Source organism: Oryctolagus cuniculus, chromosome 7 (assembly GCF_051225735.1).
Source record: "Oryctolagus cuniculus isolate XC-2025 breed Fujian yellow rabbit chromosome 7, ASM5122573v1, whole genome shotgun sequence".
NCBI lineage: Eukaryota > Metazoa > Chordata > Mammalia > Lagomorpha > Leporidae > Oryctolagus > Oryctolagus cuniculus.
Window position 1 is genome coordinate 29,775,893 of NC_142873.1, and position 17,190 is coordinate 29,793,082.

The 17,190-nt window shown below is 40.2% G+C and overlaps 1 protein-coding gene and 1 pseudogene across 2 annotated transcripts in view; one reads left to right on the forward strand and one right to left on the reverse strand.

Annotated features, from left to right (window-relative positions):
* The first annotated feature begins 5,289 nt into the window (after positions 1-5,289).
* On the forward strand, positions 5,290-6,013 carry LOC100347830 (sterol-4-alpha-carboxylate 3-dehydrogenase, decarboxylating pseudogene; annotated as a pseudogene).
* Positions 6,014-12,086: 6,073 nt separating this feature from the next.
* BLZF1 (basic leucine zipper nuclear factor 1) overlaps positions 12,087-17,190 on the reverse strand; it is a 29,969-nt gene continuing 24,865 nt past the window's right edge. For both annotated transcript variants that reach the window (XM_089299597.1, XM_089299598.1), the window contains exon 7: positions 12,087-15,226. In XM_089299597.1, coding sequence (XP_089155723.1) covers positions 15,041-15,226 — 186 coding nt within the window. In that variant the 3' untranslated portion in view covers positions 12,087-15,040. The remainder of the gene's footprint in view (positions 15,227-17,190) is intronic.

Below are 17,190 nucleotides of genomic sequence, written 5' to 3' on the forward strand. Positions count from 1 at the left end.
CCACTTAAGAAAGAGACTATCCTTTCCCCATTATGTACAGAACTTGAGCATTCTTGGTTTTTGGTGTCTACAAACGGTCCTGGAACAAATCACCCACAGGTCCTGGTGGACAGTGTCCATGTCCCAAAAGATCTTGCAGGATCTTGGCTGACAGAGATTGTGGTCTTGATAAGTAGGGTTCGGGTCTAATGAATTCCTGCATGCATAGAAACAGCTTTGGAATTGCACCACAGGTAAAAGCTGGAAGAATTTCAAGGTATAGACTAAACTGTGGATGTGATTCTGGTGAGGTCTCCAGTGGAAATGAAGAACACCGGAGAAAAGGTGAACCTTGTTACTGAATGCCAAACAATTCGGCTGAATTGTTGTCTAATGTTTTGTGAAATATATAACCTGCAAGCAATGATACTGGACATGTAATGGAGGCAATTTCTTTTTTAAAAAAAACTTTATTATTTATTTATTTATTTGAAAAGCAGATCAGCAGAGAGGGAGACAGAGCATGAGAAGGAAAGAGCAAGGATGCTGGTTCACTCCCCAAAAGGCTGCAACAACTACAACTGGGCCAGACTAAAGCCAAAGAGCCAGAAATTCCATGTTGGTTTCCCACATGGGTGTCAGGAGCCCAAGTGCTTGGGCCATCATTTGCTACCTTCCCAGGCACATCAGCAGGAACACTGGACTGGAAGCAGAGTAGCCAGGATTCACACCGGCACTCAGATATGGGATACCGTCATCACGAGCAGCAACTTAACCTGCTACACTATAATGCCAGCCCCTAGTGCAGGCAGTTTCTAAGAAAGGCACTGAAGGAGTTTGACTTCTTCTGACTACTTCTAGTAAAACTCAAAAGGAGAGAAGTTAATTGAAGAAAGAACTCTTGAGCAAGACGGAGCCAGACTTTGAGGATTGTCCATATCGCAACAAATGAGAAAGTGTTTTCTAAAGAGAACACCAGGAGGTGGCTAGATTATCACTTGATAAACAGCTTATGGGTTTACATGAGCAAAAACACTGTGGTTTAAACTGAGGGGCAAAGAGATGGGTTTAAATGAAGAAAGGCTGCAAGACTTCTTGAAATGGAAGGAACAGAGCAATGGAGTTATTCAGCAGTGGATATGCAATTTTGTTCAAGAAGGGAGAAAAGAGACCCTGACAGTGACTCAGAGGTCATTAAAGATCTGTTCTAACAGTCCGGATGGCCACACATGGAAGCCTTGGGCCAGCTACTTTGCACTGCAGCAGGGGCACCTGGAGTGTTGGGGTTGATGCTGCCATGCTAGGGAGCTCAGACGACAGAGTACTGAACCACAGAGGACTGTTCCTGAGTCTTAAGATGTAATGAATATTGCTCTGCATCACAAGTGCTTGCTCACTCTTGAATATGAGATCTGTGGCTACTCTTGACCTCATGAACCATACTTGCAGACCCAAATGCCCACCTCCATGGATTTTCTTTTGCTCATCAGCTCCCAAACATGTCTTATTACCTGGAAGCCCGCAATTTCAGTTCTCCATTTTCCTCCATCTCATGGTTTTCTGAAGAAAATTAAAAAGCACCAATATCCAGACTGACATTCAATAGCTCCGCCTTGCCCGCTGCACACACAGCAGCTCCTGGGCAGGGAGACAGAGCTTGTCTGAGTGAGCTCAGAAAGCGCCTGCAGAACTGCACTGAATGACCTCATCTGTTGTGTTTAGGGAGTGGCCTGGGCTGGTAACACAGACCCACCACGCAGAACATCCTTGGTTTAGTAGCTCATCATCATGCCAGGTTCTAAGTTTGATTAGGCAATGTTAAAATATGCTTTGGTCTCCAAAATATGTTTTGGTCTACAAATTGCTGGACACTGGTCCAGTTTCTTCTCGATTTCCCTCACCATAACATCCCTCCTGCTACAACCGACCAACAGAGGTTCATTGTCTCTATGTGCTCTTAGTTCATTCATTCTATCTATCTATCTATCTCTCTATCTTTCTATCTCTATTTCTATCGCTGTTTTTCAAATAAATAAAAATTACTGTGCAAGTAAGGATTTCACCATTTTTAGTTCATTCATGTACCTTCCTCTACAGCTGTGAAGCAGCATTTGGTTGACCCATTTTATAGAAAAGGAACCAGAAACTCAGGAGGGAGAAACGGATCTGTTGTCCACATTTGGTAAAGACAGCACTGAGGGCAGAGCTGGACCTTCTCCTCTCAGTCCAGGCTCTTCACCCTCTAGCAAGCTGCCCGTTGTCCATCACCACTGGGTGGATGCTGCATCCTGCTCCAACGGCCATAGTACCTCAGGGAGGCTGGGGACGGTGGGGAAACTGCATCCTCCCAGCCAGGGTCTTCTCCTCGCTGTTCCCACCCAGGCTGTGCTAATCTTGTGATTGCCCCAAATGTGCGGTGGAATCCAGGGTAGCTGTTAAAACATCGTTGGTGCAGGTGCACAGCAGCTCCGGGTGTTCGGTCACCTGGGCAGAGCCTGAGGGCTCTGCCTTCTGCCAGCTTCTCTCTAAGGCCCTGGCCCTGGTGGCTGTGAGACTCGTCCTGGGAGAGGAGGCCCTTGAGATGTGCGTAGAGGACGAGGCTGGCATCACTGCCCCCCACAGCTGGCGTAACTGAGTCAGCTGTCGTCCTGAACTTGAATTAGGAATTGGCTGTCCTAGGTGGGGTACAGGAAATTTCCAGAATGGGATCTGAGTAATGATGGGTGATGCAGACATTGAAAAAGGATTCTGGGAATACCCACAAAGCCCTCCAAGTGTGACTCTGGCTGAGTTTTCTTGGGCTCTGCCTTTTCCATCTCTTTAGGCATTTGACAGGCAGGGGCCCAGTGAAAACACCCCTGTGCATGGCAGACTCCCGGAGGCCCTGTGACAACCAGGCCTCCTTCTCTCCATGTGGGGAGGAGATGGGGATTTTTATTTTGCCTGGTGACTTTTCCAGCAATGAAACACCTGCCAGCCAGCTAAGCTGAACCACGTAAACAGCAGTACACCTCACTCTGGCTTTCACCTTCACAGAAGAGAACAAGTACAGGGCATGCCTAGACCAGGTTAGTTCACCTGCTGTATTTTATCAAATGCTTTCTCTGCATCTATTGATATAACCATATGGGTTTTGTTCTTTAGTTTGATGATGTGATGTATCACATTGATTGATTTGTGAATGTTGAACCATCCCTGCCTAGATACCAAGGATAAATCCCACATGATCTGTGTGAAAGATCTTTCTGATATAGTGTTGGATTCAATTAGCTAATATTTTGTCGAGGATTTTTGCATTTATGTTTATCAGGGATATTGTTTTGTAATTCTCTTTCTCTGTTGTATTTTTTTTCTGATGTAGGAATTAAGCTGATGCTATCTTTATACAAGGAGTTTGGGGGATTTCCTCCCTTTCAATTGTTTTGAATACCTTGAGAAAATTGGAGTTAATTCTTTTTAAATGTCTGGTGGAATTCAGCAGCAAACACATCCAGTTCTGTGCTTTTCTTTGTTGGGAGGTACTTTATTACCCATTCAATTTCTGTCTTGGTTATTGGTCTGTTTAAGTTTTCTATGTCTTCAAGACTCGATTTTGCTGGATTGTACATAACTAGGAATCTATCCATTTCTTCTAGGTTTCCCAATTTGTTGGCATACAGCTCTTTGTAGTAATTTCTGATGATTCTTTTTATTTCTGTGGTATCTCTTGTTACATTTCCTTTTTTATCTCTAATTTTACTGATTTGGGTCTTCTCCCTCTTGTTTTCTTTTTTGGTTGGACCAATAGTTTGTCAATTTTGTTTATTTTTTCAAACACCCAGCTATTCATTTCACTGATCTTTTGTATTAGTTTTTAGGCTTTAATTTTGTTTACTTCTTCTCTAATTTTAATTATTTCTTTCCTCCTACTAATTTTGGGTTTGGTTTGTTGTTATTGTTTTTCAGTGAGGTGTATTTGTAGCTCATTTATTTGGTAACTTTCCAATTTCTTCATTTACATACCAATTGCTATAAACTTCCTTTTTAACACTGCTTTCACTGTATCCCATAAATTTCAATATGATGTATTGTCATCTTCATTAATTTCAAGAAATTTTTTAATTTATCTTTTGATTTCTTCTATGATCCACTTGTTCATTCAGGAACATGTAGTTCAGTCTCCGTGTGTTTGCACATGATCTAGAGAGTCTTGAGTTGTTGATTTCCAGCTTCATTCCATTGTGGTTAGCGAAGACGTATGGTCTGATTGCAATTTTTTTGTACTTGCTGAGACCTCCTTTATGGCCTAGCATATGGTCTATTCTGGAGAAGGTTCCATGCACTAATGAGAGGAATTTGCATTCTGCCCCTGTGGGGTGAAAAATTTTGAAGATATCAGTTAGGTCCATTTGGTTCATAGTGTCAAAAAGCTCTGTTGTTTCTTTGTTAATTTTCTATCTAGTTGATCTATCCATTGATGAAAGTGGGGTGTGTAAGCCCCCTGTTACTATTGTAGCAGAGTCTATGTCTCCCTTTAGATCCATGAATATTTCTTTAAAATAGACAGGCACTCTGTAATTGGGTGCATATACCATTATTACAGTCACATCTTCCTGTTGAATTGACCCCTTAATCATTACATAGTGACCTTCTTCACCTCGTTTAACAGTTTTTATGTTAAAGTATATTTTGTCTGATATTAGGATTGCAACACCTGCCCTTTTTTGTCTTCCCTTAGCATAGAATATCTTCTTCCATCCTTTCACTTTCAGTCTGCATGTATCTTTGTTCATGAGATGTATTTCTTGTAGGCAGCAAATAGATGGGTCTTGATTTTTAATCCATTCAGCCAGTCTGTATCTTTTAACTGGAGAGTTAAAGCGATTTAGATTCAAGGTGACTATTGATAAGTAATGACTTTGCCCTGCCATTTTTCCATAAATATTCCTGTTGTTTGCTTTGGATTTCTTTTGTACTGGATTTCTTTTGTCACTGAAACTTGTAAAGGAGCTGGTATTCAGAAATTCATTTTAAAAAAAAATTATTTGACAGGTAGAATTATAGACAGTGAGAGAGAGGGAGACAAAGAGAAAGGTTTTCCTTCCATTGGTTCACTCCCCAAATGGCCGCTATGGCCAGCGTTGTGCCGATCCAAAGCCAGGAGCCAGGTGCTTATCCTGGTCTCCCATGTGGGTGCAGGGCCCAAGCACTTGGGCCATCCTCCACTGCACTCCCGGGCCACAGCAGAGAGCTGGACTGGAAGAGGAGCAACTGCGACTAGAACCCAGTGTCTGTATGAGATGCCAGCGCTGCAGGTGAAGGATTAACCTAATGAGCCATGGCGCCGGCCCCCAGAAACTCATTTTATCCAGCAGTTCCAGTGTCATCTTTGAGGGCACTGACATCAAGAATGGAACTGAAGACCTCCCTTATGCCATGAAACCCATTGATTACTACACAGATACTAAGATCTTACAGGAGAGCAGTCGTGAGTGCCAATGATCCTGAGAAGAATTTCTTAATCACAGCCATCCACCTTCATGGCATTTTTGGACCCAGGGACCGACAGCTGGTCCCCATCCTCATTGAGGCAGCCAGGAATGGCAAGATGAAGTTTATGATTGGGAATGGAGAGAACTTGGTGAACTTCACCTTTGTTGATAATGTGGCCCATGGACACATCCTGGCTGCAGAACACCTCTCCCAAGATGAGGCCCTTGGTGGGAAGGCCTTTCACGTTACCAATGATGAACCCGTCCCTTTCTGGATGTTCCTGTCCTGCATCCTGACGGGCCTCAATTATGAGGCCACCAAGTACCACATGCCCTACTGGGTGGCCTACTACCTGGCCCTGCTGCTGTCCCTGCTGGTGATGATCGTCAATCCTGTCATCCAGCCCACATTCACACCAATGTGGGTTGTGCTGGCTGGCACATTCCACTACTACAGCTGTGAGAAAGCCAAAAAGGCCATGGGCTCTCGGCCCCTGGTCACCATGGATGATGCTGTGGAGAAAACTCTGCAGAGCTTTCGCCACATACAGAGAGTCAAGTGAGGGACCCGGGACCAATAAATGTCTCCCCTGTGGGCCAATGAACTAACAGCTTTCAAGTGAAAAAAATGATATTTATCTTTTGGTGTCAACAATAAATTTATGGCTTTTAAAAAAAACTCTAAAACAAAACTAAACATCTCTTACAGTGTTGGAATATATTGTACCATCTCTCAGTCTGTGCAACCAACTGATAACAAATGAGCTCTCTGCTCTTCTACTTCTAAATTGTTGTATTTAGATTTCTACCTGGAAAGAAGATGAGAAAGGGACAGATTTCTATTTGTAGTTCCTATTATCACTTAGAGACATTGCAACAGAATATTTCATACTGCAAGAGGAGTGACTTGTTAAAGAAGCCTGGTTCAAAGCCTTATACAAAGGCCTATTTATGTCAACTTGGATGTGGCAAGTTAACCAATAGCATAGGCCTAATTCTATCTTTTAGTATGAGAAAGAAAGTGACATAGAGAGAGAGGAGTGGGAGAGAGAAAGAGACAGAGAGAGGAAAACAGTTATGCATATTCCTATTTTAGGTATATTATAAAATTAGCCAAGTTTCATTGAGAGTTTATAATGTGCCTGGTATGACTGTAAACAGTTTGCATAAATAATACAATCTTATGCCTACACTATTAGTCTTGGTTTGCACTAGCGGAAACTAGAATATGATTATAGGTGTAAGTAGTTCATTTACATGGACTCTGATCTGTAGGGTTGCAGGATCCTTTGTCTTAGTTATATTATAAAGCTTAACTACCAGGGCCAGCACTGTGGCGCAGTGGGTTAAAGCCCTGGCAGGAAAGCGCAGGCATCCCATATGGGCGCTGGTTCTAGTCCCAACTGAACCTTTTCCAGCCCAGCTCTCTGCTATGGCCTGGGATAGCGGTAGAGGATGGCCCAAGTCCTTGGGCCCCTGCACCCGTGTGGGAGACCCGGAAGAAGTTCCAGGCTCCTGGCTTCGGATCGGCTCAGCTTTGGCCATTGCAGCCATCTGGGAAGTGAACCAGTGGATGGAAGACCTCTCTCTCTGTCTCTACATCTCTCTATAACTCTGTCTTTCAAATAAATAAAATAAATCTTTAAAAAATAAAGCTTAACTACCTTGGTAGAAAAATATGAAATATTCAAGATTATACAGGAATCCAGTGTTTTGTAGGAATACTCCCTTTGTTATGCCAAGCAGCATGCAGTGTGGGTAGAGGTCAAAGATAAACAGACAGTGTGATGGAGGATGAGGTCACTGTGAGAGTTCTGTTACAGTGTAAGATGAGAAGGTTCTTATCAACTCAGTATTTTTGGTTTAATCACTTGACCTTAAATTAGAAAACACAGAGAATTAGTCATGCTTTCTCAGCGTCTTATAGTACTTTGACCATGCACTAGGCAATTTAACATCTTACTATAACTGGTCTTATATTTTCAGTTACCCTTGTGGATAAGGGCCAATTTGATAGTAAAATACATGTGACACAACACTTACTGTAGTACTGAGCATTTATTCACAGCTATATGATTTCAGAAAGCACTGAAGGCCACAGAACTGAGCACAGAGGGGCTACAAAATTCAAATACTTGACTTACAAGTAAAAATATGTATGCAACAGTTTAAGGTCCACATCTGTCTTTATATGAAGTGGATTTTGTTTTACTGAACTTTGTGAGGAAATGTTTTTGACATAAAAGAGGTGGTAGGGGCCCAGCATTTTGGCGTAGCGGATAAAGCCACTGCCTGTGACAGCAGCATCCCACATGGGTGCTGGTTCCTATTCTGGCTGCTCCACTTCTGATCCAGCTCTTCTAATGGCTTGAGAAAAGCAGTAGAAAATGGCCCAAGTGTTTGCCCCCCGTGCATACACATGGGGGACTCAGATATAGCTCTTGGCTCCAGGTTTTGGCCTAGCCACATGAGCTTTTGCAGAGATATGGGCAGTGAACCTGCATATGGAAGATTTCTGTCTCTCCCTCACACTTTGTAATTCAGACTTTCAAAACGAATCAATAAATCTTTAAAAAACAAGAGAGGGGCCAGCATTGTGGCGTAGTAGGTAAAGCCACCGCTTGAGGCACCAGCAACCTATGTGAGTGCCAGCTTGTGTCCTGGCTAATCCACTTCAGATCCAGCTCCCTGCCAATGTGACTGGGAATGCAGAGAGGATTGCCCCTGCATCCAGACAGGAGTCCTGGATGAAGCTCCTGGCTCCTTGCTTTGGACTGGCCCAGCTCCCGCCATTGTGGCTATTTGAGGAATGAACCAGCAGATGAGGATTTCTCTCTCTGTCTGTGTCTTCCTCTCTCTCTAACTTTGGTTTTCAAATAAAATAAATCTTTACAAAAAAGATAGAGGTGGGAAAAATCCAGTATGGGCAAACTTTGGGAGCTGGATGAAGTAAACTATTAGAATGGACAATGAATTCAGATTTTGAAATGATGTAAATATTTATAATGCTTGACAGGATATAAAATATTTTTATTTTATTTTATTTTTTAGACAGGAAGAGTTAGACAGTGAGAGAGAGAGAGAGAGAGAGAGAGAGAGTCTTCCTTTTTCTGTTGGTTCACCCCCCCAAGAGGCTGTTACGGCTGGTGTGTTGCATCCTGCATGTTGCGCCGATCCGAAGCCAGGAGCCAGGTGCTTCCTCCTGGTCTCCCATGTGGGTGCAGGGCCCAAGGACTTGGGCCATCCTCCACTGCACTCCCGGGCCATAGCAGAGAGCTGGCCTGGAAGAGGAGCAACCGGGACTAGAACCCGGTGTGCCGGTGCCACAGGCAGAGGATTAGCCTAATGAGCCAGGGCTCCGGCCAAGAAATAAAATATTTTAATTTAGTAGGATAGCTGGAAGAAATGACAGAGAATTGGAAATCTTGCTTTAGTGTCCCAAAGTTCCTTCCCTTAATTTTTTTTATTGAGATGAAATTCACATAATTTAAAATTAACCATTTAAAAGTACAATTTGGTGGCATTTAGGCATTTTCATTATCCCAAAAGAGAACCTCATAGCTGATAACAATCACTTCCAATTCTTTTTCTCCTGTCTCTGGAAAACATTAGGTTCTTTTTATCTCAATGAGTTGGTTTATTTTGGACATTTCACATAAATGAAATAATACAAAATGTGACCTTTTGTCTGACTTCTTTGATTTAGCATGTTTTGGAGGTTGATTCACATTGTACTTATTCCTTTTTACAGAAAAATCTAACCTGTGTATGTGCAGTATGTATGCCACATTTTGTTTATTTTTTCATGAGCTGATGCACATTTGGGCCCTTTCTGTTCTCTTGGCTATATACACACGAGTGAAACTGCTGGGTAATATGGTAATTCCATAGTAAATTATTTGAGAAATTGTTAGTTTTTCACACTGGTCAGGTTAAAATTTTACCAGCAATGCATGAAAGTCATAATTTCTCCACATTCTCAGTGCCATGGTTTGTATATAGTTCAAGAATGTACTCCCACAGCTTCATGGATTGGTTTAATACTTATTGAGGTGTACTCATTGTGAGGTGTTAAGAGGTGGAGCCTTTGGGCTGTGATTATGATTAGATAAAGTCATCAAAGTGGAACCCTGGTGGCTATATAAAAAGAGAGATATCAGAGGATATATTCAAAAGGATGCACTGCTTCTCTCTTACTATGTGATGTCCTGAATCCACCTCCTTGGGACTATGCCAGCAGAAAAGCCATCTTCAGATGTGAGCTATTGACCTTGGACCAAAGCTTCGAAACAAAGCAAACTTTTCTTCGTAAGTTAGTCCACTTCATGTATTTCATTATAGAGGTTTAACATCATTGCTTTGCACATGCATATCCAGCTGCAGCATTTGTTGGAGACAATTTTACCTCCATTGGATGACCTTGGTATACTTGCTGAAAATCAATAGATGGCCACAGATCTATAGGTTCAGTTCTCAACACTACAATATATAAAATGATTTACACCCTTTTGCCACACTGCTTAGAACACTGCACCTGTTGAGATCAGTACAGCTCTATAGCCTTAAAATTGGGAAGTGCTGGCTGGCGCCATGGCTCACTTGGCTAATCCTCAGCCTTGTGGCGCGGGCACATGGGGTTCTAGTCCCGGTCGGGGCACCGGATTCTGTCCCGGTTGCTCCTTTTCCAGTCCAGCTCTCTGCTGTGGCCCGGGAGTGCAGTGGAGGATGGCCCAGGTCCTTGGGCCCTTCACCCGCATGGGAGACCAGGAGGAAGCACCTGGCTCCTGGCTTCGGATCCGCATGGTGCGCTGGCAGCAGCACGCCAGCCACAGCGGCCATTGGGGGGTGAACCAACAGAAAAGGAAGACCTTTCTCTCTCTCACTGTCCGCTCTGCCTGTCAAAAAATAAATAAATAAAATAAAAAAATAAAAAAAAATTGGGAAGTGCTGAGTCCTCCAACTTTGTTTTCTCAATATTGTTTTGGCATTTCAGGGCCTTTGCAATTCTATACAAGTTTGATGATCAGCTTTCCAATTTTTTATAAAACATCAAAATGGGCCATTTGAGTTAAATTTTTTTGAAAACTTATTTCACTTATTTAAAAGGCAGGGACACAGAGAACTTCCAGGCAATGATTCACTCTCCGAATGTCCCAAACAGCTAGGACTTGGCCAAACCAAATCCAGGAGTCAAGAAACCGTCTATGTGAGATGTGAGTATTTGGACTACTACCTGCTGACTTCCGGACCATATTAGCATAAGGCTGGAGTAGACAGCAGATTTGGGACTTGAACCCAGGCCCTCTGCTATGGATGTGGGCACCCCAAGTGTCTTAGCCACTCTACCAAACATTGACCCTTTGTTGGTATTTTGATAGTGCTTACAGTGAATAAGTAGATTGCTTTGGGTAGTATTGTCATTTTGTCATTTTCTAGTATGTGAACATAGGAGATCTTTCCTTTTAGTGCAATAACATTTTGTAGTTTTCACTGTGAAAATTTTTCTTGTACTTGGTTAAATTTGCCACGGGTGTTTTTTTTTTTTCTTTTGGCTGCTATTATAGATGGAATTGTTTTCAGTGTATAAAATCTTTCACATACATATTCATGAAGCTCAGCCCCTAGTTATTCTTTAAATGATTGGTAGAATTCATCAGTGAAATGATCCAGTCTTGGACTTTTCTTTTTGGAGGTTTTTTTTTTTTTTCTTTGAGTAAACTATTTTATAGAGAATAAACCAGCCTCTCTTACTCTCAATATCCTACACCAAAATGTACTTTTGTTGTAATTCATCTATTCGCATTGATGCAATTCACGTTAGGATTCATAGTTCACATTAGGATTCATTCGTGGTGTTGGGAGGTTGATTATTGACTTAATCTTTTCACTTATTATAGGTCTACACAGATTTTTAATTTCTTATTGTGTCAGCTTTAGTAATTTGTCTTTCTAGGGATTTGTCCATTCGTGTAGGTATACTAGTATTTCTTTTTTATTCAAAGTTGATAATAATGACTTTCATTATCATTTCTGATTTAAACTACTTGTGTTTTCTTTTCTTTGTCAGTCTGGTTTAATTTAGTGGATCTTTTTCAAAAAATCAACTTCTGATTTCATTAATTCCCTCCAATGCTTTTTTAATCTCTATTTTACCTCTATCTACTCTTCATTTCCTTCCTTCTGCTAGCATTGATATAATTGGCACTCCTAAACCCACAGTTATGAATGTGCAATTAGTTTGTAGTTACAAGAGTATAAAATTTGTCCTCCGTATTAGGGGGTTCGGCATGTATGGACTCAATCAACTATGGGTCAAAGTCATTTGGAAAAATTTATCTGTCCAAACATGTCTAAACTTTTTTTGTCATTATTCCTTCCAAGGATGGGGGTCATCTGGTTGTAAATGCTTGGGAAATCATTTGGTCTGGCCCTTCCAAGGCAACCGCAGGAACAAGGACTCAAAATTCATTCAGTCTAATTCAGTCTACAGCAGGCTAATTTCCAAACTGATAATTTTGTACTGCCTGAAATATCCAAATGACCCTAGGCAGGAAAAGTTCCTAACACCTGCAACAATATAGTATAACAACCATCTACAAGGCACTTTTACTGAAAATAATAACTCAGAAACTCATGGAAATGGAATAATATATTTATTTCGGTAGACAAATTTTTAAATCCTTGGATTTTTCATACTATACATTTGCATGAACTTAGGAAGACCCCTATATTAGGTATTATAAGTTATCTAGAAATGACTTAAAGTATATGGGAGGACATGTGGGGTTAAAAGCAAGTACCTCACCATTTTATGTAAAAGATTTTGGTATCCAGGATGTGGGAACTGTCCTGCCATCAACCTCCCATGGATAGTGAGTTATGACTGCTTATACACTATTTTAAATGGCTTTTTTGTGGTAATGTAACATAAAATTTACTATTTTAGAGATGTCAGTGGCATTTACTACTTTGACCCTGTTGTAAAGCCATCACCATTGTCCATCTCTGTAAGTTTTTCATCATCCCAAACTGAAACTCTACCCTTTAAAAAAACAAACAAAATCCCTTCCCTTTCTGCTCTCCCTGGTCCCTGACAGCCACTGTTCTTTTGGTCTTCTATGTGACTTGTTTAAATAGAATCATATAATTGTTCTTTTGTATTTCATTTACCATGTTTTATAAACCTACATTGTAGCTTGTTTTAACACTTCATTTCTTTTAAGTTGAACACTACTCCTTTGCATGTAAATATCATACTCTGTTTATCCATTCATCCATCAACAGATACTTGGATTATATCCACCTTTGGCTATCCTCAGTAATGCTGCTATGAACACTGGTATAGAAATACCTATTCATCTCTGCTTTCAATTCTTTAGAGTATCTGCCTACAAGTGGAATACCATATGGTAACTGCATGTTTATTTATTTTTTGAGGAACTTCCGTGTTGTTTTGAGCAACTGCTATATCATTTTTATAATACCACTAGAAATGCACAAAGATTCTAATTTCTCCATATCCTTGAAAATACTTGTGTTCTTTTTTGATGATAGTTGGAAATGAAGTGTTATTGATTTGTATTTCTTTAATTAATGAAACTGAGCATCGTCTGAAGTGCTTGTTGGCTTTTTGCATATCTTTTTTGTTAAATATCTATTCAAATTCTTTGCCTGCTTTTTAATGGGTTATATAGTTCTCTGTTGAGTTGTTCTTAGTATATTCTGGACATAAGATCCTTACCAGAAATATGAGTTGTGAATACTTTATTTCATTCTGTTGCTTATCTTTTTTTACTGTGTCCTTTGTTACAGAAAAGTTTTAAATCTTGATGAAGTTCAATGTATGTGCTTCTGGTGTTGTGTTTCGGCTGCTCCTCTCCCGATCCAGCTCTGTGCTATGGCCTAGGAAAGCAGTAGATGGCCCAAGTCCTTGGACCCCTGCACCCATGTGGGAGACCCGGAAGAAGTTTCTGGCTCCTGGCTCTGGATCAGCGCAGCTCCGGCCATTGCAGCCATCTGGGGAGTGAACCAGCAAATGGAAAACTCTTCTGGCTGTCTCTACCTCTCTCTGTAACTCTTTCAAATACATAAAGTCTTAAAAAAAAAAAAAGGCAGTGAAATACACTGTCACATGAAACTAAATATAACTCTGATGAGTAAGACAGAAAAGAAATCATAAGTTGACATATTTAAAGTATATTACTTGTCTACATTTATCTTTTCAAGATTTCTCTGTTGTTAGGTACTTCTGTAACTGATTTGCAAAATTTGGTATAATTTTTTTGAATTTTTAAAAGCTAATATAAAAGGCATAAAAGGCATTTAATGAGGATTCATTATAAACATACAATAACATATATTTGATGGGTTGTATTTTTTCTTAGAAAATGGTCTAAAATGGTTCTAGCTTCACCATGTTTTATAAATACAAAGTTGGATATTCCTTTGTGTTGTATTTGTCAAAATGAGTCAAAAGTTAAGAATCTATTTATTTTACAAATGTCAGATTATATGCATTCAGAATATGAAATCCCCTGTGTAAGACCAACACAAAAACATGTTTTGTTGAAGTACTTGTTAATTTGGCTCCAAAATATTTTTATTTTTCTAATATACAGCACTTATTTGCCCTTCACCTCTAGTATTTCCCAAAGAATTATCATAAAAGGAAAAGAAATAACCTCTCCCATTCATCCTGTTATTATTACTTTATAATTGGGATCAGAAAATTTTTTTCTATTAAGGACCAGATAGTAAATATTTCAGTGTTTGCAGGCCATACAAGCCCTCCTGCATCTGCTCAACTCCGGCAATGTATAAAAGTGGCATAGAGAACAGCTCATGAATGGGTATGGCTACATTTGACCCATGATTGTCGTTTTGCTATCTTTGTTTTTGTGCACCAAAGCTAAACTTTCTCATATAAGATAACCAAAAGATAAATAATAACTTAAGGCCCTAGGAGAGGGCATTTGGTCTTGTAGTTAAGATACTCATGTTCCACATCAGAGTACCTGGGTTTTAGTTTCAGCTCCAGCTCCTGATTCCAATGTCCTGCTAACGTAGACCACAGGAGGCAGTGGTGAAGGCTCAGGTAATTGGGTTGCTGCCACCTGATATGGGAGACCTGGACTGGATTCTCAGCTCTCAGTTTCAGCCCTGGCTCAGCCCCAGCCACTGTTGAAATCTGGGGAATGAATCAGTGCATGGAAGCTGTCTCTTTTTCTTTTCCTGTCTCTGTATCTCCCTGTCTCCCTCTCTCTGCCTTTCAAATAAATTAATTAAATTAAAAAATAATTTAGGGCCTAAAAGAAATCTACCGAATATTTTTCTTTTACTCTCCTCTAGGAGTAAGCACTGTGTTGTCTGGAAAGTATATTCTACTTCAAATATATCTACACAGTTCGATTTTTTTCTTACCCTGAGATATTTATTAAGAAAGGGTAATCTGGAATCCAATGCATGGAGTATCTTTGGGAACAATGTAAGTAGTAAGTGATAGTACTTCCAGCATTAGAAGAACCTCAGCTCCCAGGTAATAACTGCTGGGTAATAAGCAAGTGCCTGCACCATGCCTTCAACACTGAATGTTAAAGGGCAATAAGGTCTCCCTGGCAGTGATTGCAGCAATTGAAAGTTATATTTTCATATCTGGTATAGGGATGATATCTTCCAATATTTTTCTTTGTGGCAAGTAAGGTTGTTGGTGAAGACTCAGCAAATGGATTATCAGGAGTGCTTTCTGTACAGGTAACTGGATCCAAAATGTGTAGAACCTAAGAAAAACAAAAGGTAAGGTTTGATGAATACAGTATCAACTACATAAGCCCTTAGTTTAACTGATGGATAATTACCTATAGAGTTCCATTTCATGAATATGTAATCACCAGAAGAGTAACGTCTGCATGATGAGAGGACATACTCCTTTTCTCTAAAAGCTCTGAACTTAGTAATGATGCCCAGTTATTATATTACCTAGGTTAACCATATTTTTTTAATCAAAACATTAATGTTCTTTTGTGGATAACAGTGGAACAAAATAAAACACAGAAGAATCTAGGGATGAAACTATTGTACTTGGGGCTGGTGGGTTTAAACTGCTGTGTGCACTACCAGTATTCCACATGTGCGCCAGTCAGGTCCCAGATGTTCCACTTCCAATGCAGCTCCCTGCTAATCACCTGGGAAAGCAATGGGAGATGGCCCAGTACTTGGGCCCCTGTACATATGTGGGAGACAAGGAAGAAGCTCCTGGCTCATGGTTTAAGCCTGGCACAGCCCTGGCCAATGTGGCCATTTGAGGAGTGAGTCAGCAGATGGAAGATCTCTGCCGCTCCCTCTCTCTATGTAACTCTGATGTTCAAATAAATAAATAAATCTTTTAAAAAAATTGTACTTAAAGCAATGCAAATTTTTATCCTTAACCAAACAGTACCCTTGCCTCCCTTTTAAAATCTTTCACTCAACTGCTTGGAATCAGGAATCTACCTTCTTCTACTGAAATGCTATTTCAAGATAGTTGATCACTTTTATTTGTCAAATCAATGTTTGTTTTTTTTTTTCTACTCTATACAAAACACTTTATACTAATAATAATGTTATTGTTTCTTAGGTTCTACAATATCATGTCCTCTCAATTCTTCTGCTCTCATTTTTCCTATTCTGAGAAACATAACTGAGGAACACCATTGAGTTAAAAATAATTCTCCATATCGCTTCTCGGCCTTTTGGCTAAGATCAAGTGTAAAAATAATTCTCTGATAAAAGTCATAGGATAACATGTATGGTGCACCAGCGCCCAATCATCACCTGATGAGCATGGGCACAATGCAAAGGAAGTAGACACTGTAACTGAAAATAAACTGTCAGAAGAACAAGAAAAAAGATTTCTGTTCGTTCTTATATAAGGCTTACTTAGAAGAATTTTCCATAGACACCCATTTCCCTAGCTCTTGTGTTGTCAAGCAGATTTTCTTTTATGTAACCACCATACTCAAAAAGTCACAGCTACTTAGAGAATGTTCTGACATCATTTAAAAGCCATCAGTCTATCAGTTCTCCATTTGTTAAACAGACTGCTTTTTCAATTTAATTTCTACTTTTTGAAATCTTTCATTTTTTTTTCAATAAAACTGCTTGTGTATGAGAGGACAAATATGAAGAACTTACTTTTAACACTGCTTATAAATGTGGAAGAGAAAATAAGTTTCTAAATACTTTTTAGAGAGAATCTAAATTCTGAGGGATATCAACAAAAGAGGAATGAGGTATCAGTATGGATATAAAATCTTCTGTGTTGTCATCTGAAGGTGAGGGGGGATTGGTTTTTATGCGGGGGTGACTTTCAGAGAGATCATTCTACATCTGGTATGGAGGGTAGGGTCAAGGGTAGATGTTAAAGCACACAAGGGAAGAATAGAGAAAGGGAGTAATTGTAATAAGGTAATGATAAAATGATGGCTCCATGTAGCAATGGGGCTGAAAGGATCAGGAGATAATAAGGAAGCAGGGTTGTCAGTTTTGTTACATGAGAGAATGTGGAGGATAAAGGATTGGGAAAAGATGTGGGGATCTGAACCAAGTCCTGAGGATACCCAAAGTTAGATAGTGAAAGTGAAGGGTAGAGAGAAGAGAAAAGTCAGGAAGATGTAGGATTGCATAAACCAATTGGAAAAGAATGTTTCAAGAAGTAGGGAGTGGTTAGGTATATCAAATGCTACTTGCAGCAACTGAGTAAGCA